Source organism: Oryctolagus cuniculus, chromosome 8 (genome assembly GCF_051225735.1).
Source record: "Oryctolagus cuniculus isolate XC-2025 breed Fujian yellow rabbit chromosome 8, ASM5122573v1, whole genome shotgun sequence".
In the NCBI taxonomy this organism is placed as follows: Eukaryota; Metazoa; Chordata; class Mammalia; order Lagomorpha; family Leporidae; genus Oryctolagus; species Oryctolagus cuniculus.
Window position 1 is genome coordinate 17,686,027 of NC_142874.1, and position 23,432 is coordinate 17,709,458.

General features: G+C 45.7%; 1 protein-coding gene and 1 pseudogene across 2 annotated transcripts; one reads left to right on the forward strand and one right to left on the reverse strand.

The window, feature by feature from the left end:
- Positions 1 to 1,470: 1,470 nt before the first annotated feature.
- LOC103346840 (ras-related protein Rab-33B) lies at positions 1,471 to 2,129 on the forward strand (the record flags this gene model as incomplete). The annotated part of the gene is made up of 1 exon (XM_070047158.2): positions 1,471 to 2,129. A coding segment is annotated over one exon (516 nt), but the record flags the coding sequence as incomplete, so codon positions are not given.
- A 9,483-nt stretch (positions 2,130 to 11,612) lies between these two features.
- LOC149124855 (U6 snRNA-associated Sm-like protein LSm3 pseudogene) lies at positions 11,613 to 12,795 on the reverse strand (annotated as a pseudogene). Its single transcript, XR_016212516.1, has one exon. The product of XR_016212516.1 is annotated as a U6 snRNA-associated Sm-like protein LSm3 pseudogene (transcript).
- Positions 12,796 to 23,432: the final 10,637 nt, after the last annotated feature.

The window sequence follows — 23,432 nt, forward strand, 5'->3', positions numbered from 1 at the left end:
TGACTTTGGATCAGCTCAGCTCTGGCTGTTGCAGCCATTTGGGGAGTGAACCAGCAGATGGAAGACCTCTCTCTCTCTGTAACTCTGTCTTTCAAATACATAAAAATAAATCTTTAAAAAAAAAAGAAAAGAAAAGCAATGAAAGAAAGAAAGGGAGAAATGGAAAGATTGATCTTCCACCCACTGCTTTACTCCCCAAATGTCCACAAATAGCCAGGGCTGGGCCAGGCCAAAGCAAGGAGCCAGGGAATCTATCTGGATCTCGCAAGTGAATGGCAGGAATTCAAGAACTTGGGTCATCTGCTGTTTCCCCAGGCATGTTAGCAGGAAGCTGGATCAGAAGCGGAGTAGCCAGGACTTGAACCAGGATTTCAGTATGGGATGCAGGCATCCCACATGGTGGCTTGACTCTCAGTGCCACAAAGCTGCCCCCATGGGCATGTTCTGACAACCTCAAAAAAAATTTTTTTTTGACAGGCAGAGTGGACAGTGAGAGAGAAAGACAGAGAGAAAGGTCTTCCTTTGCCGATGGCAGGAGCCAGGTACTTATCCTGATCTCCCATGGGGTACAGGGCCCAACTACTTGGGCCATCCTCCACTGCACTCCCTGGCCACAGCAGAGAGCTGGCCTGGAAGAGGGGCAACCGGGACAGAATCCGGCGCCCCAACTGGGACTAGAACCCGGTGTGCCAGCGCCGCAAGGTGGAGGATTAGCCTAGTGAGCCGCGGCACCGGCCAACCTCAAATCTTACATCTACTTTTTGGGCTATCTTCAGTATCCCCCTGAATTTCCATCTACTTTGTACTGTTGTATGAGGAGGCACCAGGTTAGGCATCCAGTTACTATGTTGAACATCTGTAGATAGCATAAGCCTTTCAGTTTAAAGTTATCTAAGCAAATCTGTCTCTAGTCTTTCCCACTCTGACAGAACTGCTCATGATTCAACTTTTATTTTTAAGAAATTAAACAAAGGTTGGATAATTATCTAGTGGATAATTCTAAATATGATGAGTTATATTTATCTTTATTCCTCAAATTCCCCATATTTCTACTAGGAGACATTGGAATAGTGTGTGTGTGTGTGTGTGTGTGTGTATTTGGAGGCTGGGCCTCATAACTATGACAATCTTTCCTACATCTAATATTTTAGATTATACTACTGAAAGGTAGAGTAACATTTAGTAACCAAATTTATAGGAATTAAGCGCTTAAGGTATTGCAAGAACCTGATATATGTATATATTTTCTGTTAACATCTTAAAATAAGTTTTGGAAGTATAGTTTTATCCAAACAAACTTGATTTACTGACACTTAGTAAATTGAAATACTTTTTCTGGCCCTTGTTTTACAATTTAACAATAATGAGACTAGTATGCATATCCCATAGGCAGCACTGACAAAGACAGTTCTATAGAAGGGAACAGAACAAAGTATAAGTGAAGAAGTACTGAGGCTCATACAAAGGTAATTCAATGTCTCAATCTGTATAATTGGAATAAAAGTTTCAGTTTTCCTCTTTTTTAAAAAAAAATTTCATTTTCAGATCCAGTTATGGGACACAGCAGGACAAGAGCGATTCAGAAAGAGCATGGTGCAGCACTACTACAGGAATGTCCACGCTGTTGTCTTCGTGTATGACATGACAAACATGGCCAGTTTCCACAGCCTGCCATCTTGGATAGAGGAATGCAAGCAGCATTTGCTAGCCGATGACATACCACGGATCCTCGTGGGAAACAAATGTGACTTGAGAAGTGCCATTCAGGTTCCCACAGACTTGGCACAAAAGTTTGCCGATACACACAGTATGCCTTTGTTTGAAACTTCTGCTAAAAACCCCAATGACAATGATCATGTGGAAGCTATATTTATGACCTTGGCTCATAAGCTTAAGAGCCATAAACCATTAATGCTTAGTCAACCCCCTGATAATGGAATTATCCTGAAGCCTGAACCAAAGCCTGCAATGATGTGCTGGTGCTAAATATCTCTTGATTATACTACCAATTTTGACTTAAAGAAATACTTTTGAAGTATGACAGTGATAATCGTAAGATTAACTCTCAAATATAATGGCTCATCCTGACACTTTAGTATACATCATTGTCATGCTTTTTATTTTGTATCTACTTAAGAAGTTTGTCACTGTGACAACACAAGGAAAAAGTTGGTTTCAGATGTCATTGAAATGATGAGTTGAATCAGAATATTTTTTCTTTGTTTTTATTTTTTTATTTTTTTATTTTTATTTTTTTATTTTTGACAGGCAGAGTGGACAGTGAGAGAGAGAGACAGAGAGAAAGGTCTTCCTTTGCCGTTGGTTCACCCTCCAATGGCCGCCGCGGCCGGCACGCTGCGGCCGGCGCACCGCGCTGATCCGATGGCAGGAGCCAGGAGCCAGGTGCTTTTCCTGGTCTCCCATGGGGTGCAGGGCCCAAGCACCTGGGCCATCCTCCACTGCACTCCCTGGCCACAGCAGAGGGCTGGCCTGGAAGAGGGGCAACCGGGACAGAATCCGGCGCCCCGACCGGGACTAGAACCCGGTGTGCTGGCGCCGCTAGGCGGAGGATTAGCCTAGTGAGCCGCGGCGCCGGCCTATTTTTTCTTTGGAAGTCCAGTGAAGGAAGCTTCAAATGAGAGCATGGTGGGATTTTAAGAATCAGTACCTGTTCATTCTGTGTTCCTGGGACTGAAAAAAAAAAAGTAAGAAGTTAGTACACACCTACTGTTACCTTCCTTGGGAAGTGTTCTTTTAGGATAGAAATTCGTATTTGCCTCTTCCCTGAGTTCCTTCTTTGTTTTATCAAGGTATTTCGGTATGTTATTATGGAGTCAAGACTTTGGTCTAGTGGGGAGAAGAAGGCATAGAATATTTTCTGTGTCTCAGTCCATAAAGAATGACTTTTCTACTGGTTCTAGAAGCTTGATAGTTCTAATTGATCAGATCAGATCTATAAAAATCATTATTTTCAAAAGAATAAATTATTATCTTTACTAAGTTCTAGTAAAATATGCAAGTATAAGTCAGATTTTAAGCCAGATGAAGTGGCAAGGAAAGATGCTTTGTATTTTGTTTTGGTGTCTTTAAGTGAGGAGAACAAATTGGGAGTATTTGGAGGAGTTGTGATTTGGAGGAGAGGTCAACATGAACCTGGCTCCTGGCTACCACAGGGGAGCTTATTTTTAGGTTTTAGTAATTTCAAGTCCTGTATCTCATTCTCTCCTCTTCCCCAATCAATTTAATGATTAGATGCTAAATTAACACATCAACTTCTAGTTGGATTATAGCTCTGAGGGTGTGCCTGATTACTATGAGTTGACATGTGTTTCTGTAATAGTATTGTGTTATATTGATTTTTTTTAAAGTGTTTAAATTTTGTGGCCACAACGAGCTATTCCTCCTTGGTATGGGAAATAAATTAGATATTGAAAAATATCTTGTCTGTTCCTTGGTAATGGGAAGCATATTTCCAAGTTTTTTTCACCCTATATACTTTCATTGTGAATTGAAGACTTTGCACATAGAAAATAGCACACTTGCTGTGAAGCTATTTACATAAATGGAATGTAAGCCATGTCTTTCACTGAGGTGTGCACCTTCCCAGTTCTGACAGATGGCTCTCCTTGATCATTTCAGAGGAAATGAAGCCAAAAGATGATTGTACTTAGCGTATTTTCACAACGTGGGAAACCAGCTAAACATTTAATCTAATCTAGTTTAGGGATCTTGTTCTGGCATTATCGTGGTCTTGACTGGAACACTTCATTAGAAAAACCAGGTAATTCTATTAAACAAGCTCACCTGACACTAATAATTATAAGAAACAATTAGTTTTAAATATTAGAGTTTGTATTGGCTTAACATGCATCTAGGGAGAGAAACCCATTTTTCTTAATCATGCCAGAATTAAAAAGTAAAAATTGTTTACTTTTATCTAAATTAACATTGGTTTGTAACTATTTTTATAGTCCAACAATGACTGCTGTAGTAAATGTGAAAGGTATAATAGTTTTTCTAAAGAAGGGACTGTTGTTTTTCAAAACATTTTCTAAAGTGGAGAAGAAAGTTTACAGACTTTAGAAGCATACTTATGTTTTTTTCAGTATTGTTACCATGATTTTAAAAAAATAAATCAACTTTCTTTTTCTAAGAAGTTAATAGTATTCTTTACAGTTCTGCAAGAGGAGTTATTTTTTCACTTTAATATTTATTAATTTAAAAATATTTGTATCTCATTTGTAACAACTTATTTTAATTTTTTTGTATGTATCTTTTTATTCTTAAAAAGAACATACTTAGTTCATGGGGATAAAGCTTTTAGGTATATTCCAAAATATTTATAAAACACCTCATTGATTGTTGAGAAATCACTTCCAAAATGGTGGGACATGCCTATTTAATTTTTTTGAGCACATAATTGCACAGTTTATGTACATATATATATATGAATTTATTTTATCTGTGACCTTTAGTTGAAAATATCAGATGTGTTTTGGAAAAGTCAGTTAATTTGAGAACACCAAAGGAAACGACCCCAGAGCCTGATGTGCTGATTACAATGCTTTATGGAAAGTACGTTGTTGATAGATGTTTCCTCATGAAGTCTCAACGGAAGTTACGTTTGTTGTGGAATAGTGTCATTGTTACATTTTCCCCATGAAGTTCAATAAAACAGCTTTGCCACAAAGAAATTGTCTTATGTCCTTCATTTGCTTAGGGGCATACAATCTTTTTTCCCTTGGATTTTTGCATATTATATAATTTAAGGGTACTTCAAAAGATTTATGAAACAGTTAAAACTTAAGTCTGTCTCAGTGCATTTTTTGAAATCCCATGGATAGCGTTTTCATGATACACATTTTCCATGAACTTTTTCAAAACTCTGTACATTTTAAAAAAGAAATTAAGAAAATTGCAACTCACTGGAAATTTATTTTCCTCTATTACATTGGGGCAAAAAACGAGTAAAAAAATAAAACTAGATACTAAAATTAGCTGATAGGGTAGCTGTTGTGTTTGTGAGGCTTAGTGATCCAGAATTTAAGAATGCTTCAGTGCAAATGGCAAATACTACAAGAGGTGATTGACATCTAGACACAAAAGGATTTAGCAGGGGGCCAGGGCTGTGGCATAGCAGGTAAAACCTTTACCTGCAGCACCAGCATCCCATATGGGCGCCAATTCGAGTCCTGGCTGTTTCACTTCCAATCCAGCTCCCTGCTGTGGCCTGGGAAAGCATTAGAAGATGGCCCAAGTCCTTCGGTCCCTGCACTCTCGTGGGAGACCTGGAAGAAGCTCCTGGCTCCTGGCTTCGGATTGCACAGCTCCGGTTGTTGCAACCATCTAGGGAGTGAACCAGCAGATGGGAGAGCTTTCTCTCTGCCTCTGCCTCTCTCTTGTAATTCTGCCTTTCAAATAAATAAATCTTTAAAAAAGCAGGGAACTTGATCGGAAGAGGAGCAGCTGGGACTTGAACCGGCGCCCATATAGGATTCTGGTGCCGCAGCCCAAGTCCTTGGGCTCCTGCACCAACATGGTAGACCTGGAGGAAGCTCCTGGCTCCTGGCTTCAGATCGGCGCAGCTCCAGCCGTTGTGGCCAGCTGGGGAGTGAACTAGCAGATAGAACACCTCTCTCTCTCTCTCTCTCTCTTTTTTATTTTATTTTATTTTATTTTTTGACAGAGTGGACAGAGAGAGAGAGAGAGAAAGGTCTTCCTTTTCCATTGGCTCACTCCGCAATGGCTGCTGTGGCCGTCGCACCATGCTGATCCAAAGCCAGGAGCCAGGTGCTTCTCCTGGTCTCCCATGCGGGTGCAGGGCCCCAGCACTCGGGCCATCCTCCACTGCACTCCCGGGCCACATCAGAGAGCTGGACTGGAAGAGGAGCAACCGGGACAGAATCCGGCGCCCCAACTGGGACTAGAACCCTGTGTGCCGGCGCTGCAGGCAGAGGATTAGCCTATTGAGCCGCGGCGCCGGCCTAGAACACCTCACTCTCTCTCTCTGCCCCTGCCTCCCTGTAACTCTGCCTTTCTAATAAATACTTAAAAACAAAACAAAACAAAAAAAAATGAGAGAGAGAGAGAGAGAGAAGATGGTAGGTCAGAGATGGGAATGTGGCAGCTCAGGAAACAATCATAAATAACACAATGGTAGAAAACCATGCAATGTTTAAAAAAAAAAGAAAACAAAGAAAGGAGGTATCAAGCCATGGGAAGAGACAGTATCAAAAGGCTACAGACTGGTTGGTTCCCATTCTGTGACATTCTAGAAAAGGCAAAACTGTGGGGAGTGTAAGAAGTTGCCAAGGGTAAAGGGGAGGGAAACACAACTGGATGGAGCACCGAGGAAGAAACTGTTGTGGTGGAATCTTGTCCTTATCCCCTGGTCAACACCCACACAGTGTGCACCACCAAGAGTGAGCCTGTCGTGCACTTGGGACTTTGATGGTGATGTTGTGTTAGAGGAAGCTCATCGACTGCTGTGGACAGCAGGGGAGGCTGAGTGTGCACAGAAGGGCTGAGGCTCTGGGGAAACTCTGCTTGCTCTTCAGCTGTGCTGTGAACCTACACCTGCCCCTAAGATACAGCCTATTTTAAAGAGACTGCAAGCTGCCCACCCAATTTTTCTGTGCTCTCTTCTGTTAGTTTCCTAGGGCTGGCCATAACCAAGTCCCACAAACCTAAACCAGAGAGACGGATCACATCCAAGTTCTGGAGGCTGGAAGCCTCGGCAGAGTTGCTGTCCTTTGAGGGTTGGGAGAGAGAGTGCCTTGCATGTTTCTTCTGGCTTCCTAGCCTTGGGCATTCTTGGTTCATAGATGGTTGTATTAGAACATTTTCCATTGCTATAATGAAGTGCCTGAGGCTAGGTACATTATAAAGAAAAGAGGTTTATTTAGCTCATAGTTTCTGAGACTGGACATTCAAAGTGCACGGCACTGGCTCTCAAGAGAACCCCTGGCTGCCCCCCTCACAAGTGATGCAGACAGCATCATGGTGGGAGCACATGTAAGGACAGCTCCTGTGGGGGGCCAGGAAGCCAGAGAGCAGGGAGGGGCCCGATTTTTCTTTGATAACCAACTCAGTCCCCCTAAGAACTACCTAATTCCTCCCAAGAGCAGTGCTCCCGTGATCCTGTCACCACCCACTAGGCCCCATCTCCTGTAGAATTCGCACCGCTTCCCAAATGGCCACACTGGGTATCAGACTTCCAACACACGAACCTCTGTGACACAAGCCACATGCAAACCATAGCACTGAGGTTCTTCTGGTCGGTTCACACTGCCTTCTCTCTGCAGGCACACCCTGCTCACCAAGCCTTTGGGATGTGACAGTGGACCCATATGATTGGGTCACCTGGTGATATTGGAGGCATCTTAGTTTGTGGTGTTCACACGATGATGGAATTGCCTAGTGACATGTTCAGTGACACACGACTGTGTTTTTCTGTCTCTGTGTCCTGATTTCCTCTTGTAAGAACACTGGTCATACTGCATTGGGTCCAATCTGATGACTTCACTTTAACTTGGTGACATCTGTAAGTACCCCATCTCCAAATAAAGTCTCATTCTGAGATGCTAGGGCCCAGGACTCCAACATGCCATTTTTTGGGTGGAATACAATTCAGCCCATAACACCTCCCTTCCTTTTTTCTTGGTAACAGACCCCTGGGTTTGTCTGGCCTCCACCAGTTGCCTTTACAGGTAGGTGTGGACATAGGGTACAACACTGGCCAAAGAGATGTAAGCAGATTTCTTCCAGGGCTGCATGTTCCTCTGGCTGCCTCTATCCTTTCTATCCCTGTCTGGCATGGGAGGGAGCTTAGAGTTGGCCTGGACTGGATGCCCAGACATTACAAGATGACTTGAAGAATGGCATCCCACAGCCTCTACTCCAGCAGGGATTGCTTTCTTTCTTTCTTTCTTTCTTTCTTTCTTTCTTTCTTTCTTTCTTTCTTTCTTTCTTTCTTAGATTTATTTATTTATTTATTTAAAAGTCAGAGATACACAGAGAGAGGAGAGGCAGAGAGAGAGAGAGAGAGAGGTCTTCCATCCGATGGTTGACTCCCCAATTGCCCACAATGGCTGGAGCTGCGCTGATCCAAAGCCAGGAGCCAAGAGCTTCTTCTGGGTCTCCCACGCAGGTGCAGGGGCCCAAGGACTTGGGCCATCTTCCACTGCTTTCCCAGGCCATAGCAGAGAGCTGGATCTAGAACCAGCACGCATATGGAATGCTGGAGCTGCAGTCTGGGGCGTTAACCTGCTGCGCCACAGCACCAGCCCTGGGGACTGCTTATATCAGGACTTTGGTGAGCAAAATAATCCCATACTGAGGGGATTTGGAGAACCCTCAGCTGAACTCAGCCCTAATGGGAAGAAACCTTTGGATGAAAGACAAAGGAGACTTGAGGACATTGGGATGAGGGCTTTTGAACAGAGATTGCACCAACTCTGCCTGGGGACTGCTGTGTGGGCAGAGCCGCCTCATGCTACCTGACGCACCTGCCCTCCATGGGCTAGAACTTTGTGGGAGAGCCCGAGTTAGTGCCATTCAGCCTCTCTCTCCACCTGCCCCAAGGAAAAGCTCTCTTGTAGGGAGTTGAGTGGGAGCCATAGAGACAATCATTTGCTAGGCAACGTCCTAGGAGTGGCAGAGCAACAGAAGAGAAGGGACTTGGGCCCAGATTCCATGCAGCTGCTGTCTTGGCCTGCACCTCTGTGTAGTGTGATTTGGGGTTAATATGTCATCTGAGTTATCCTAGGAAGCACCTCTAGCTTCAAACCAGCAGCCCACTACACAGTGACAGTACACAGGTTTACTCCTGAAAGTAAAACAGTGTTTGTATAAAGTCTGACATAGAATCTGCATACTTTTGTGATCTCTTCTAGTCCATCTCAGAAGAAAAGGACTCGGGGCCAGCATCGTGGTACAGCAGACTAAGCTGCCTCCCGCGAAGCCAGCATCCCAGATGAGCAGCAGTTCGAGTCCTGGCTGCTCCACTTCCTATCCGGTACTCTACAAGTACTCCTGGCAAAGGAGCCGAATATGCCCCTAGTGCTTGGGCTCCTGCCACCCACGTGGGAGACCCACTGGTCCCCATCTGAGCATTTTAAAAGAATTTTCCATCCTGTACAAAAATCTTGCAAACTGAAATTTATACCAGGCTTTGGATCCATTTATTAAAAATAGAAATGCAATACTAGTTAGTTTGCAAGAACAATATTAGGAGGTGGCACCCCAGTGAATGAATTCCAGTACAACTTTCCTGTAGCTGGGGCGTGGATTGGATGAGTCAGGACTGGAGTTTCCTGAGTCTGGCTGACGTTTGGGTCTGAGGATCTGTGTAAGGGTGGGTTCTAGCTTTGAAGGTCATTGATGCAAGCCTCAGCATAAAATGGATTTAGAAACAGACCTTCACCCTTGCTTTTTCATGAAGTGTGAAATGAAGATTCTCAAAATAGTGAAACATTTAATCCCACTGCTTTTACTGAAAAATGAGTATACTTCAAAAAGTTCATGGACAAATGATATTATGAAAAAAGTATGAATTTCAAAATTTTTACATCAAAATGAACCATTTGGGGTGGACGTTTAGTGCTGGGGTTAAAATGCTGTTTGGGACACCTGCAACCCGTATCAGAGCGCCTGGTTTGGGTCCCGGCTCCTCTTGTCCAATCCAGCTTTCTGTTAATGTGCACCCTGGGAGGTAGCAGGTGACAACTCAAGCTTCGGGGTCCCTGTCACCCATGTGGGAGACCTGGTTCACTCCCCAGATGGCTGCAACAGAGCTGCCTGAAGCCAGAAGCTTCCTCCAGGTCTCCCCCACGGGTGCAGGGGCCCAAGGACTTGGGCCATCTTCTACTGCTTTCCCAGGCCACAGCAGAGAGCTGAATTGGAAGAGCAGCAGCCGGGACTAGAACTGGTACCCATATGGGATGATGGCCCTGCAGGCGGAGGATTAACCTACTGCACCTCAGTGCCGAGCCCTGGATGGGATTCTTGACTCCTGTCTTTGGCCTGGCCCAGCCTCGGCTGTTGCAGGCATTTGACAAGTGCTCTGCAGATGGAAGATCTTTCTCTGGGTCTCTCTGTTTTTTTGTCTTTCAAATAAAGTGGAAATAAATAAAAATGTTTAAATAAACTTGTCTTTTAATTCTATTTTCCACAATTTTTGCGAGTACCTCTGTGTTAGCAGCTAAATAGACAGACATGTGTGTGTGTGTGTGAATAAAAAAATTTTTAGGAGTAAGAAGAAATAAAATTATCTAAAAATTATTTCATCTCTTCCTTTTAAATTTTGTTTGGGTGTTTCTTAATGTACTTAATATGGCTAGTAGTTTGTAATTATTTTTATTTATTTTTTATTTAAGAAGCAGAGAGACACAGACAGAGAGAGCTCCTATCTGGTGATTTGTTCCCCAAATGCCTGAAATCGCCAGGTGAGGCTGAAACTGGAAGCGAGGAACTCAGTCAAGGGCTCCCACCTGAGGAGCAGGGACAAGTCAGGAGTTAAGTCATCCCTGGTGCCTCCCAGGGTCCTCATTAGCAGGAAGCTGGAGCCAGAGCTGGGAATTGAACCCAGGCATTCTCATGGGGATGTTGGTATTTCAACCAGAGTCTTAACGGCTCTGTCAGACACCTGCTCCACAGTTATCGTTTTATTTTATTGATTGATTGATTTTATTTGAGAGGTAGTTACAGACACAGAGAGGGAGAGACAGAGAGGTCTTCCATTTGCTGGTTCACTCCCCAAGTGGCTGCAATGGCCAGAGCTGGGCCCATCTGAAGCCAGGAGCCAGGAGCCTCTTGTGGGTCTCCTGCAAGGATGCAGGGCCTGAGCACTTCAACCATCTTTTGTTGCTTTCCCAGGCCATAAACAGAGAGCTGGATCAGAAGCAGAGTAGCCGGGACTTGAACCAGCGCCCATATGGGATGCCAGCACCACAGGCAGAGGCTTAGCTTAGTATGCATAGCACCGGCCCCTACTGTTTTAGATGAATCCATGCAAGTACATTGGGATTCTTGCTGAACTATTCTTTCTGAGAAATGTGTGTGATCTAAAGAGCTTGAAGCCTGCTGACATAAATGCATGGTCAGTGGTCTGTGAAGGCTGCTTCACAGACAACAGGTGTCTTCAGCTTTGTGGGTTCGTGGTTTTATGACCTGATGTCTCTGTGCCTTTTCAATGTGTGGAACGAGGCAGAGGCAGGAGCCACTGCTTGAGAATTCACAGAGCATCTTTCTCGCTGGGGCAAGAGGTGGAGGAGGAGCCAGTAGTCTCATCAGTTCTGTTTATCGTAGCCTGGGTTGTACACGTCAGTCTCCCTATCTTTGCAGTCAGCGTCTTATATTTGGATGCTGTTTGTTTTCTACGCAAGCAGCTTCTTCCCCAAAGTATTTGGCGTTTGAAAATCACTCATATCCTTAAAAGACGCTTCTTGATTCTTTACCAACTTGGCTCCAAGGACTTTAGAAGGGAAGCGATTTTTTTTTTTTTTGACAGGCAGAGTGGACAGTGAGAGAGAGAGAGACAGAGACAGAGAGAAAGGTCTTTCTTTTCCGTTGGTTCACCACTTAATGGCCGCTGCGGCCAGAGCGCTGCGGCCGGTGCACCGCGCTGATCCAAAGCCAGGATCCAGGTGCTTCTCCTGGTCTCCCATGAGGGTGCAGGGCCCACGGACCTGGGCTATCCTCCACTGCACTCCCGGGCCATAGTAGAGAGCTGGACTGGAAGAGGAGCAACTGGGACAGAATCCATTGCCCCGATCAGGACTAGAACCCAGTGTGCCGGTGCTGCAGGCGGAGGATTAGCCTATTGAGCCGTGGCGCCGGCCAGGGAAATGATTCTTGACATGATGGTTGAGTCAGGCTTCGTGAAAGCCAGCAACTGTGCCTAGTACGATGCCACAGTGATGTCCCTCTGAGACTGCCGGGAACGTGCGCCTTCTGAGAGTTTTGTTGCATGAAAGTGCAAACAGAGACCTTCTGCTTTGGACTTCCTGACCAAGCTTAACAAAACAGCATTTCCTAATTTTAAAAAGGCAAGGAATTTAAAGTGTTGAACTTGTTTTCTTTTCTTTTTTTTTTTTTTAAATAAAGTCAGAAAGGAAACATCAACTTTATTTTAAAGGAAAAAAAAATCAGAGTGCATTTATACAATGGAGCAAACCAACTCCAGAAAGAGTTCTACATGTCTCCCACGTTGACTGGAAGGGCTGAGGGAAAATAGAACTGTCCTTCAGCTTCAGAGGTTCTAAGTTGCAAATCAACTCATTTCAGGAGTGGAAGAATCCCTGGGTCATCTCTCAGTATCAAATTGTACACAAATTTCTCCTGTGAATGTCCTGTCCCTTTAAAGAGGCAGTTGTATGAAGTCTACTTCCCACACAGGGTCAGTTCTTTGTTTCAGTCACCTCTCAGTGGAGGGGCAGCCAGCACAACACCACCTGTCCAGACAAAGCGCATTAGGATGTTCCGTTTTGTTGACCTATGTCTCTCTTCCCATGTTTCTGCACCAATTTCTGTGGCCGTCACTGTTCCTTCCACATCTCCCAGCATCACGTTTCAGTGCTGATCATAAGCATAATCTGCCTTGAAGCTCTCAGCACTTTCTCATTTTCACATCGGTTTGTTCACCCGGGCTGAGCCTGAGGAGTCCCAGGGGCTCTTCAAAGGTGTTGGTAGTTTGTTGCTGCTCCGCGTCGTCGGCCATGTTTCAAATCCTGCCCTGAATGCCTTTTATTTTCCTCTTGTGTCCTGATGACAGCCAAGGTCTGGTTCTGCCAGCTGAATCTCAGCAAGACGCTTACACCACGTTACAGCTCTCTCAGACTCAGTTTCCTCACCTGCAAAGTGGGGACAATGACAACTGCTTCCTTAAGATGCTTGTTTATTATCAGATTAGCCTGCAGTAATCTTGCAGTCATTTGGGGAGTGAACCAGCGGATGGAAGATTCTCTCCCTCTCTCCTCTCTCTGCAACTCTGCCTTTCAAACAAATAAAAAATAAATCTTAAAAAAAGAATTGCCGGCACTGCAGCTCACTAGGCTAATCCTCGCCTGCGGTGCCGGCACACCGGGTTCTAGTCCCGGTTGGGGCGTCGGATTCTGTCCCGGTTGCTCCTCTTCCAGTCCAGCTCTCTGCTGTGGCCTGGGAAGGCAGTGGAGGATGGCCCAAGTGCTTGGGCCCTGCACTCACGTGGGAGATCAGGAGGAAGCACCTGGCTCCTGGCTTTGGATCGGCACAGCGCTGGCTGTAGCGGCCATTTGGGGAGTGAACCAACAGAAGAAAGACCTTTCTCTCTGTCTCTCTCTCTCTCACTGTCTAACTCTGCCTGTCCAAAAAAAAAAAAAAAAAAAAAAAAGCATCACTGACTCTTCTTCTCCTTTTGAAATAAATACATAAGTAAATAAATAAACATAAAAACATCTTGAAATTTAATCCCCACTCATGGGGGCTCAGCCCTCAAGGTAGATTAATCCACTCCTGGATCAACAGATAAGTAGGTTAATGAGCCATCTCAGCAGTGGCTCTGCTGTAAGAGCAAGTCCTCCGCGGCTTCCGTGTTCCAAGAAGGCCTGCAGAGGTACCAGCACCATGATCTTGGACTTGGCCAACTTCCAGAACTGTGAGCCAAATAGAACTCTGTGCCTTATGAAGGCCCCAAGCTTCGGGCTTCAGTTCTAGCAATAGAAAACGGCTAAGAGAACAACTCAGCAGAAACAAGGGAAAAAGCTACGGGTCCTTCCCAGTGCGGGTTTGCTCAGATCACATCCTGTTGCCTAGGGACTTGCTGTTTCCGTCCCAGATGACACAGTCTTATTTCACAGGCAGGAAGCCAGCGTCTCCTGGAAGCCGCTTTTCCTCTCACCCTGTCTTCATCTCAGAGTCTCCAGACTTCTCATGTCCTCCAGGTTTTTGAACCTGCTGTCCAGGTTTTGGACTTAGGACCACTGCAGATGTCTTAAGCGGGAAGTGGCTCCGGGCTTGAGTCAGTTTCTATACTGAACGCGTTGCTGGGCTCTTTATTCTATTCTAGCTCCTGCCCTCAGCAAGGTCTCTGTCTGTTAAGAAGGCTCTGTGTTGGGGCTGGTGCTGTGGCACAGCGGGTTAACGCCCTGACTTGAAGTGCTGGCATCCCATATGGGCGCCGGTTCGAGACCCAGCTGCTCCTCTTCCGATCCAGCTCTCTGTTGTGGCCTGGGAATGCAGTGGAAGATGGCCCACGTCCTTGGGCCCCTCCACCCATGTGGGAGACCCGGAAGAGGCTCCTGGCTTCGGATCAGCACAGCTCTGGCTGTTGAGCCTTCAAATGACTCCATGAATCATTTTGAGACCAGGGAAAAAAACTGGCTCTAAAATACGAAAACAAAATCAATAAAGTAAGCATTTAATGAAATATCTACAAATTAAAAAGTATGTTGACATTAATGAGTAAAATATTAATATTCATAAACATAGTAATTACATTTGAAAACCATTAGTGGTGGGCTAGATTATTTCCCTCCAAAGGATTCTTGCTGAGAAACCATAACTGATTATAAATTAAGGAGTTTACTTGTAGATAAATCATTCAGAGTCAAAATTATTTTGCAAAATATTTTAAGAAGGGGTCAGGCATTGTAGCACAGCAGAGGAGACACTGCTTGGCTGCATTCCACATTGGAGAATCCATTCCACTTCCAATCCAGCTTCCTGCTAATGGGCACCCTGGGAGGTGGCAGGTGATAGCCTAAATACTTGGGTCCCTGCCACCCATGTGGGAGACCCAGATGGAGTTCCGGTTTCCTGGCTTTGACATGGCCCAGTCTCAGTTGTTAGCATTTGGGCAGAGAATCAGTGGATGGAAGATCTCTCTGACTCTGTCTCCCTGCCTTACAAATAAATAAATAAAACTTCGGGGCCTGCACTGTGGCGTAGCAGGTAAAGCTGTTACCTGCAGTGCAAGCATCCATTTAGGTGCTGGTTTGAGTCCCAGCTGTTCCACTTCCGATCCAGCTCTCTACTATGGGCTGGGAAAGCATTAGAAGATGGCCCAAGTCCTTGGGCCCCTGCACCCATGTGGGAGACCCTGAAGAACCTCCTGGCTTCGGTTTGGCCCAGCTCTGGTCGTTGAAGCCATTTGGGGAGTGAACCAGTACATGGAAGGTCTCTCTCTCTCTGCCTCTTAAATAAATATTTAAAAAAGTAAATAAAGCTTCTAAAAATTTGCTTACTTACTCATTTTTTTTTTACAGGCAGAGTGGACAGTGAGAGAAAGAGACAGAAAGAAAGGTCTTCCTGTACTGTTGGGTTACCCTCCAATGGCCGCTGTGGCCTGCGCACCGTGCTGATCCGAAGCCAGGAGCCAGGTGCTTCCTCCTGGTCTCCCATGCAGGTGCAGGGCCCAAGCACTTGGGCCATCCTCCACTGCACTCCCGGGCCACAGCAGAGAGCTGGCCTGGAAGAGGGGCAACCAGGACAGAATCTGGCGCCCCGACCGGGACTAGAACCCGGTGTGCCAGAGCCGCAGGCGGAGGATTAGCCTAGTGAGCCGACCTTACTTACTCATTTCCATCTAATTGAAAGGCAGAACAACAAAGAGAGAGAGCGAGAACAAGAGAGAGCAATCTTCTATCCATTGATTTTCTTGCCAAATGTCCACAACAGCCAGGGTTGGACCAAGAGCCAAAACCAGGTGCCTGGAACTCCATAGGGGTCTCCCAGTTAGGTGGCAGGGGCCCAAACACTGGAGCAATATCTGATTGTCCCAGCACCATGTTTTAAGCAGCCCAATCTTTCCCTGTTGATCTTTAGTAACTAAGCACTCTATTACCAGTAAAGGCCCCATATATGCACGGGTGTTTCTGGACTCTTTAGTGCCAGTGTTCTGTCCGCTTATTTCTGGGCCAATATACACATCTTTAACTTTAGAGAGAGAAAGATCTTTTACCTGCTGGTTCATTCCTCAAGTGCCTACAAAAACTGGGACTGTGCCAGGCTGAGGTCAGGAGCCAGGGGCTCCCACGTGGGTGGCAGGAATACAAGTACTTTAGCCATCACCTGCTGCCTTCCAGAGTGTGCAACAGCAGGAAGCTGTAATTGGAACCAGAGCCAGGTGTCCCAAGTGTCCCAGGTGTCCCAAGTGGTGTCTAAATGGTTGCGCCATGGGCCTGACCCATCTTCAGAACTTTATGTCATGATATTTGCAATGGCAAAGTCCTCATCATACTCTATCCACAGTCTTCATAATTCATGAGCCTTTATTCTTCTATCTAAATTTTAGATTTGACTTGCCAACTTCTATGAAAAATCCCATTAGAATTTTTGTTGAAATACTTTTAATTTATCAGTCAACTTAGAGGAATTGATATCACTTTTTTAAAAAATGTTTATTTATTTATTTGAAAGAGTTACAGAGAGAGAGAGGGAGAGACAGAGAGAGATCTTTCATCTGCTGGTTCACTCCCCAGATGGCCTCAATGGCTGGGGCTGGGCCAGGCCAAAGCCAGGAGCCTGGAACTCCCTCGGGGTCTTCCACAAGGGTACATGGGCCCAAATACTTGGACCATTTTCTGTTGCTTTCCCAGGTACATTAGCAGGGAAGTGGATCAGAAGTGGAGCAGGCGCTGGCCCTGTAGTTAAGCATCTGCCTTTGGCATGGCATCCCGCATAGGCGCTGGTTCAAGTTCTGGCTGCTCCACTTCTGATCCAGCTCTCTGCTATGGCCTGGAAAAGCAGTAGAAGATGGCCCAAGTGTTTGGGCCCCTGCATCCTCGTGGGAGACCTGGAAGAAGCTCCTGACTCCTGGTTTTGGATTGGCCCAGCTCTGGCTGTAACGGCCATTTGGGGAGTGAACCAGCAGATGATGGAAGACCTCTCTCTTTCTTTCTGAAACTCTGCCTATCAAAAAAAAAATCTAAAAATAAAAAAGCAATACAAAATATTAACAGAGCAAAAGTTTGGTTAAACAAACAAACAAACAAACAAAAGAAGTGGAGCAGCCGGGACCTGAGCTAGTGCTCATATGGGTTGCTGGCACTGCAGGCAGTTGCTTAACCCACTGTGCTGCAATGCCAGCCCCCAAGGAATTGTTATCTTAACATATTGATTCGGCTGGCTCCACGGCTCACTAGGCTAATCCTCCGGCTTCCGGCGCCGGCACACCAGGTTCTAGTCCCAGTCGGGGCGCCGGATTCTGTGCCGGTTGCCCCTCTTTTAGGCCAGCTCTCTGCTGTGGCCAGGGAGTGCAGTGAAGGATGGCCCAAGTACTTGGGCCCTGCACCCCATGGGAGACCAGGAGAAGTACCTGGCTCCTGCCATCGGATCAGTGCAGTCCGCCGGCCGCAGCGCACTGGCCACGGCGGCCGTTGTAGGGTGAACCAACGGCAAAGGAAGACCTTTCTCTCTGTCTCTCTCTCTCACTGTCCACTCTGCCTGTCCAAAAAAAAAAAAAAAAAAAAAGTTGATTCTTCCTGCCCAAAAATATGGTTAATGTTTCTAATAATTTAGATTTATTATTTTTTGCTTGAAGAACTGGATTTATTTATTTCTAGGAATTTTATTTTTGCTGCTCTTTAAAGATATATTTCAACATTTCCACTTTCTAATTGTTGTTGATGTATGGAAATACAATTGGTATTTGTATATAAAGTACAAATACCATTGTATTGAGGAACCAAGTGAAGCATTCATTCTAATTATTTACTTGCATATTCTTTTTGGTGTTCTGCATAAATAATCATATCAGCAAGTAAGAGCCATTTTTTTTCATTCTTTGGAATCCCTACAAAATTTTTTTAAACTTTATGTTATTGCACTGGGCAAGATAATCAAGCTAATACTTTTTTAGGATTTATTTATTGATTTATTTGAAAGGCAGAGTGACAGAGAGAGAAGGAGAGAGAGAAAGAGCAAGCTTCCATCTGCAGGTGCACTTCCCAAATGGCTGCAATAGTCAGGGCTGGGCCACACAGAACTCAGGAACTGGGAACTCCACTGCATTCTCCCACGAGTGCAGGGGCCCAAGTACTTGGATCATCATCTGCTGCCTTCTCAGGTGCATTAACAGGAAGTTGGAATGGAAGCGGAGTAGCCAGGACTTGAACTGGTGCTCTGATAAGGGATGTGGATACATCACATATGGGTGCTTCTGCACTACAGCACCAGCCCCCGACCCACAGTACAGATGACAGCTCACATCCGTGTCTTGTTCTTGTTCTAAGACACCATGTCTTGTGCTTGTTTCACCACTAAATATGATATCTGCTATAGATTTGTCTTAAATGCTATTTTTTTTTCCTTTTTCTATCAACTCTCTCCAAACTCACTGAGCTCATTTTGAAATTATAGCTATTACTTGCCCCTTACCGGGCCAGGTGTTTTATGTATTATCTTATTAATCTTCATAATAACCCTCATGAGGTACATTTATTGTTTCTTTAGAGAAGTGAAATAGCTTTTCCACAATAATATTGCTGGCTGGAATGAGGTGATGATGTAAATGCAGTGCTGGAGCTGCCTGCTTTGCAGCCCCTGCTCGTTCCAGAGATCTTTGCCTCCTTTACCTTGAGTTACAGTTGATCCCATACAAGGAATGGATGGAGGTGACAGAGCAGTCAAAGACGGAATGGAGGAGGGGTGCGGAGAGAGCACGGGAGAGAACAGGAAGTGCGGAGAGCGTGAACTGCCCCACCCCAGCACGTGACGTGAAGTTTGTATGGAGCAGGCATCTGCCTTACAGGCATCTGCTTCTCCTCCAAATGTCTTTCCCTGAGACATCCTGGGCTATCTATAGCTTGGGAATCCCACCAGCTGTTGACTGCCGATGGTGACACAGCACTTTCCACTACTTTCTGCTCTCATCCAGTCGCAAGTGCGCCTCTGCTTTTTTTCCACCAGCTTGGCTCCCCCGATGGCCTCTTCCTGGAAGTGACTCACCCTTCCTGCACGTCCTGTGCCAACACTTGCTCTTCTGTTGCACCACACACTCCTGTTTAGCCTTGCGTTACTTTTGAAGAAGAGTCATCAATAGAAGATGGAGATTCATTCAGTGCAAGAAGATTTACTCATTTATTCAATGCAAATATGTATTTTTTTTTTGACAGGCAGAGTGGACAGTGAGAGAGAGAGACAGAGAGAAAGGTCTTCCTTTGCCGTTGGTTCACCCTCCGATGGCCGCCGCGGCCGGTGCACCACGCTGATCCAATGGCAGGAGCCAGGTACTTCTCCTGGTCTCCCACATGGTTGCAGGGCCCAAGTACTTGGGCCATCCTCCACTGCACTTCCTGGCCACAGCAGAGAGCTGGCCTGGAAGAGGGGCAACTGGGACAGAATCCGGCGCCCCGACCGGGACTAGAACCCGGTGTGCCAGCGCCGCAAGGCAGAGGATTAGCCTAGTGAGCCGCGGCGCTGGCCGCAAATATGTATATTTATTTTTAAAGATTTATTTACTTGAAAGGCAGAATTACAGAGAGGGAGAGACTTAGAAAGAGAGAGAGAGAGAGAGAGAGAGAGAGAGAGATCTTCCATCTGCTGGTTCATTCCCCAGTGGCCTCAATGGCCATTAATGGGCCAGGCCAAAGCCAGGAACCTGGAACTCCACTTGGCTCTCCTATGTGGGTGCAGGGACCCAAGCACTTGGGCCGTCTTCTGCTGCTTGCCCATACATTAGCAGGGAGCTGGATCGGAAGTGAAGCAGCCGGGACTCAACTAGCAGTGACATTTTGACAGCAGGGACTTGATTTTAGAGCACCGAGACTCCATCTTGAGAGAACCCCCCCCATCATGAGACTATGGCCTGAAACTAACTCTGGTCTAAAACTGAGACAATAACAGTACACTACATCTTGTTTGGCAAAACATAGAAACTCTCTAGCATGATCGCTCAAGCTTAAAACAGATAGGTTTCACCTGGATTAATGTTAAGATTGTAATTTGTCTATGTCCCACTTATGATTTAGGTCAGTACCTGGACTAATGCCAAGACTGTACTTGTATTGTCAAGATTGTAATTGATATTAGTTTCCCATATGCTTTAGGTCAGCTTGACCCTAGTAACCATGAATTCCCCCTGTCCCTAGCAACCATGTGTTTTCCTCCCCTCCTTGTGGTTTTTGCCTTTATAAACCCTGTTGTTTGAGCTTCAGGGTCGAGAGTTCTTTAGAGCATGAGCCAGCTCTCCACTACCAGCAAAAAAGGACTATCAATTTTTTTTAGATTTTTTAAAAAAAATTTGTTTGAGAGGTAGAGTTACAGACAGTGAGAGGGAGAAGGGAGAGAGAGAAAGAAAGGTCTTCTGTCCGCTGGGTCACTCCCCAAATGGCCGCAATGGTCGGAGCTGTGCCAACCTGAAGCCAGGAGCCAGGAGCTTCTTCTAGGTCTCCCATGCAGGTACAGGGAGAAAGAGAGACAGAGAGAGAGGTCTTCCATCTGCTGGTTCACTCCCCAGATGGCTGCAATGGCTGGAGCTGCACTGATCTGAAGCCAGGATCCAGGAGCTTCCTCCAGGTCTCGCACGCGGGTGCAGAGGCCCAAGGACTTGGGCCATCTTCTACTGCTTTCCCAGGCCACAGCAGAGAGCTGGATTGGAAGAAGAGCAGCGGGACTAGAACTGGCACCCATATGGGATGCTGGCACTGCAGGCGGAGCACCAGTCCCAGGACCATCAAATTTTATCATTGTGTTCTGCTCCTCTGTTTGCCCTTGCCTAGGCACAACAAAACCAGCACTCATACATGTTGCTATTGTTGCAGGTGGCAGTTTAATCTGCTGTGCCACAATGCCAGCTCCCAAAAATATATATTTTTAAATATTTTAAATTATTTATTTGAAAGGAAGACTCAATCTGGGTCTCTCATGTCTGTGGCAGGAATCCAAGTACGTGAGCCATCATCATCTGCTGCTTCCCAGGGTGTGCACTGGTAGGAAGCTGAATCAGGAGCAGAGTTGGGACTCAAACCCAGGCACCCTGATATGGGATGCAGCCCAAGCAGCTTCTCCTTTTTTAAAATTTATTTATTTATTTTAAAGTCAGAGTTACACAGAGAGAGGAGAGGCAGAGAGGTCTTCTATCCGCTGGTTCTCTCCTCAAATGGCTGGAGCCGGGTGGATCCAAAGCCAGGAGCCAGGAGCTTCATCCAGGTCTCCCATGTAGGTGTAGGCACCCAAGGACTTGGGCCATCCTCCACTGCTTTCCCAGGCCATAGCAGGGAACTAGATCGGAAGTGGAGCAGCCGGGACTTGAACTGGTGGCAGTATAAACTGCAGGCCGCAGCTTTTATCCCGTGCACCACAATGCCGACCCCCCAAGCAGCTTCTTAATGGATCCACTAAGCACTGCCCCTTACTCTGTAAACACTGATTGAGTGTCTCTGATGTTTCACAAGCCCTGCAAGGGACTAAGGACCTAGCAATAAGGTGACAAAGGCTGTACTTGCACACAAAAAATAACTGTAGACTGGAATAGGGGACAATGATGAAATAAAGTGGTGCTATGACAGAGGGTAAGTGAGGGACAACTTCTAAGACAGGATGGCCAGGGAAGACATTGCTAATGAGGCCATATGAGTTGAGAGCTGAAGGCTGAGGGGAGGGCACTGGGCGGAGGAATCAGCAGGTGTCAAGGCCTGGAGCCAGGAGAACTCTTGGCAAGTCTAAGGAACAGAAGGTCTGGCTGGAGCGCAGAGTTGGGGGAAGGGACTGAATGAGATGTGGAGGTAGATAGGGCCAGTCCATGAGAAATAGTTTGAATGTTATCCTAAGGCTGCCATGAAAAGCCATTGAGGGTTTCAGGCAGGCAATAGCATGATCTGCTTTCCCGTCTGAAAAGATCATCGTGGTTGCTGCGTGAGAGGTGGCTTGCAGGGTAAGATGGGAAGGCAGCATGCCAACGATGTGTATCTCCTTTGCATAGCTTTTCAGCAGCCTCTCAGCCACTGCCTGCCTCCCTGCCCTGGCGGCTCACCTGCCACCCCAGGTCTGCAGGCCAGCCCAGCTGCACAAGCTTCTTGGAATGTGAATATTTTGGTCATAGGAAGGCAAAGAGGGAAACGGCTGGTAAAACAAACCTGTGCAATGGGTGGGGCAGTTTTTATTTATCTTGTTTATAAAGAGAACACAGAGCTCACAGGGCAAAGAGCACAGGCTCGGGTCCAGATCTATCGATCTCAAATCGAATGTGCTCTTTCATGACTTTCCATTACTCTGGGCCCTGCACAAGGCTGGTCCTGGTCACACTTTTCCTGGGGTGTCTCTTGGGAAACCATTCTTCTAACTCTGGATCCAACATCCAGCGACGTGAGCAATTATGGCTGACCAGGCACTGCAAGGGGTGCTGGGTTATCAAACCTGATGGACAGAAGTTTTCTAAAAAGACAAGAGAAGAACAGAATAAAGTGCATTGTGTTATACTAGGAAATACTGTTCCAACACACAGAATAATAAAGTGGAGAGCAGGTGCCCCAGAGGATATGAAAGGCACTCCATTAAAGCGTGGGGAAAATATTGGAATTCCATTTTGTATGGATATAGATGATACAGAAAGACACAGAAGTGCAGCACCACTAATGTTTAATATCCAAATTAACACTGGGCATTGGGCTTAGACCTATGGAAGTCTCACATCCTGATTCTACAACACAGAGAGGTTAACCTCACTTTTCATCACTCTCGGTGGACTATGGCAATATGGGTTTAGTAGGAGCCTGGTTGGGGCAGATGCAGTGGTCAGGATGCTGCTCAAGACACTGGCATACCATATCAGAATGTCTTGGTTTGAGTCCCAGCTCCACTCCCAATTCCAGTTTCCAGCTGACGTGCTCCTAGGGAGGCAGTAGGTGATGGCTCAAGTGCTTGGTTGCTGCTACTCATGTAGGAGACCCGGATTCAGTTCCCAGCTCCTAGCTTCAGGATCCATTGTAGGCACTTGAGAAATGAACCAGCAGGTTCAAGATCTCCCCCTCTCTACCTCTCAAATAAAAATAAATAAGTAAGTAAATAAATACAATTACAAAGAGCCTGATTAGGTGGATTGACTATAATATTATTTTAAATGGTAGACTATTTGTAATAAGATGGGGAATGTTAACATTTACTTAGAAAAACACTGCTTAGTAATTTTATTTTATATTATATATAATCTATATGTGTACTATAGCCAGAATATGGCATTATAGATTATATAAGTATTCAACATAAGTATATTTTTCATGATTAATCAACAATCTCTTTCATTTGTCCTTTTGTGTACTTTTTCTTTTTAAAGATTTATTTATTTATTTATTTGAAAGAGTTACAGAGAGAGAGAGAGAGAGAGCGAGCAAACTTTTATCTGCTGGTTCACTCCTCAAATGGCTGCAACAGCCAGAACTTTTAACTATTTGAAGCCAGGAGCCAGGAGCTTCTTCCAGGTCTCCCATGTGGATGCAGGGGCCCAAGCACTTGGGCCA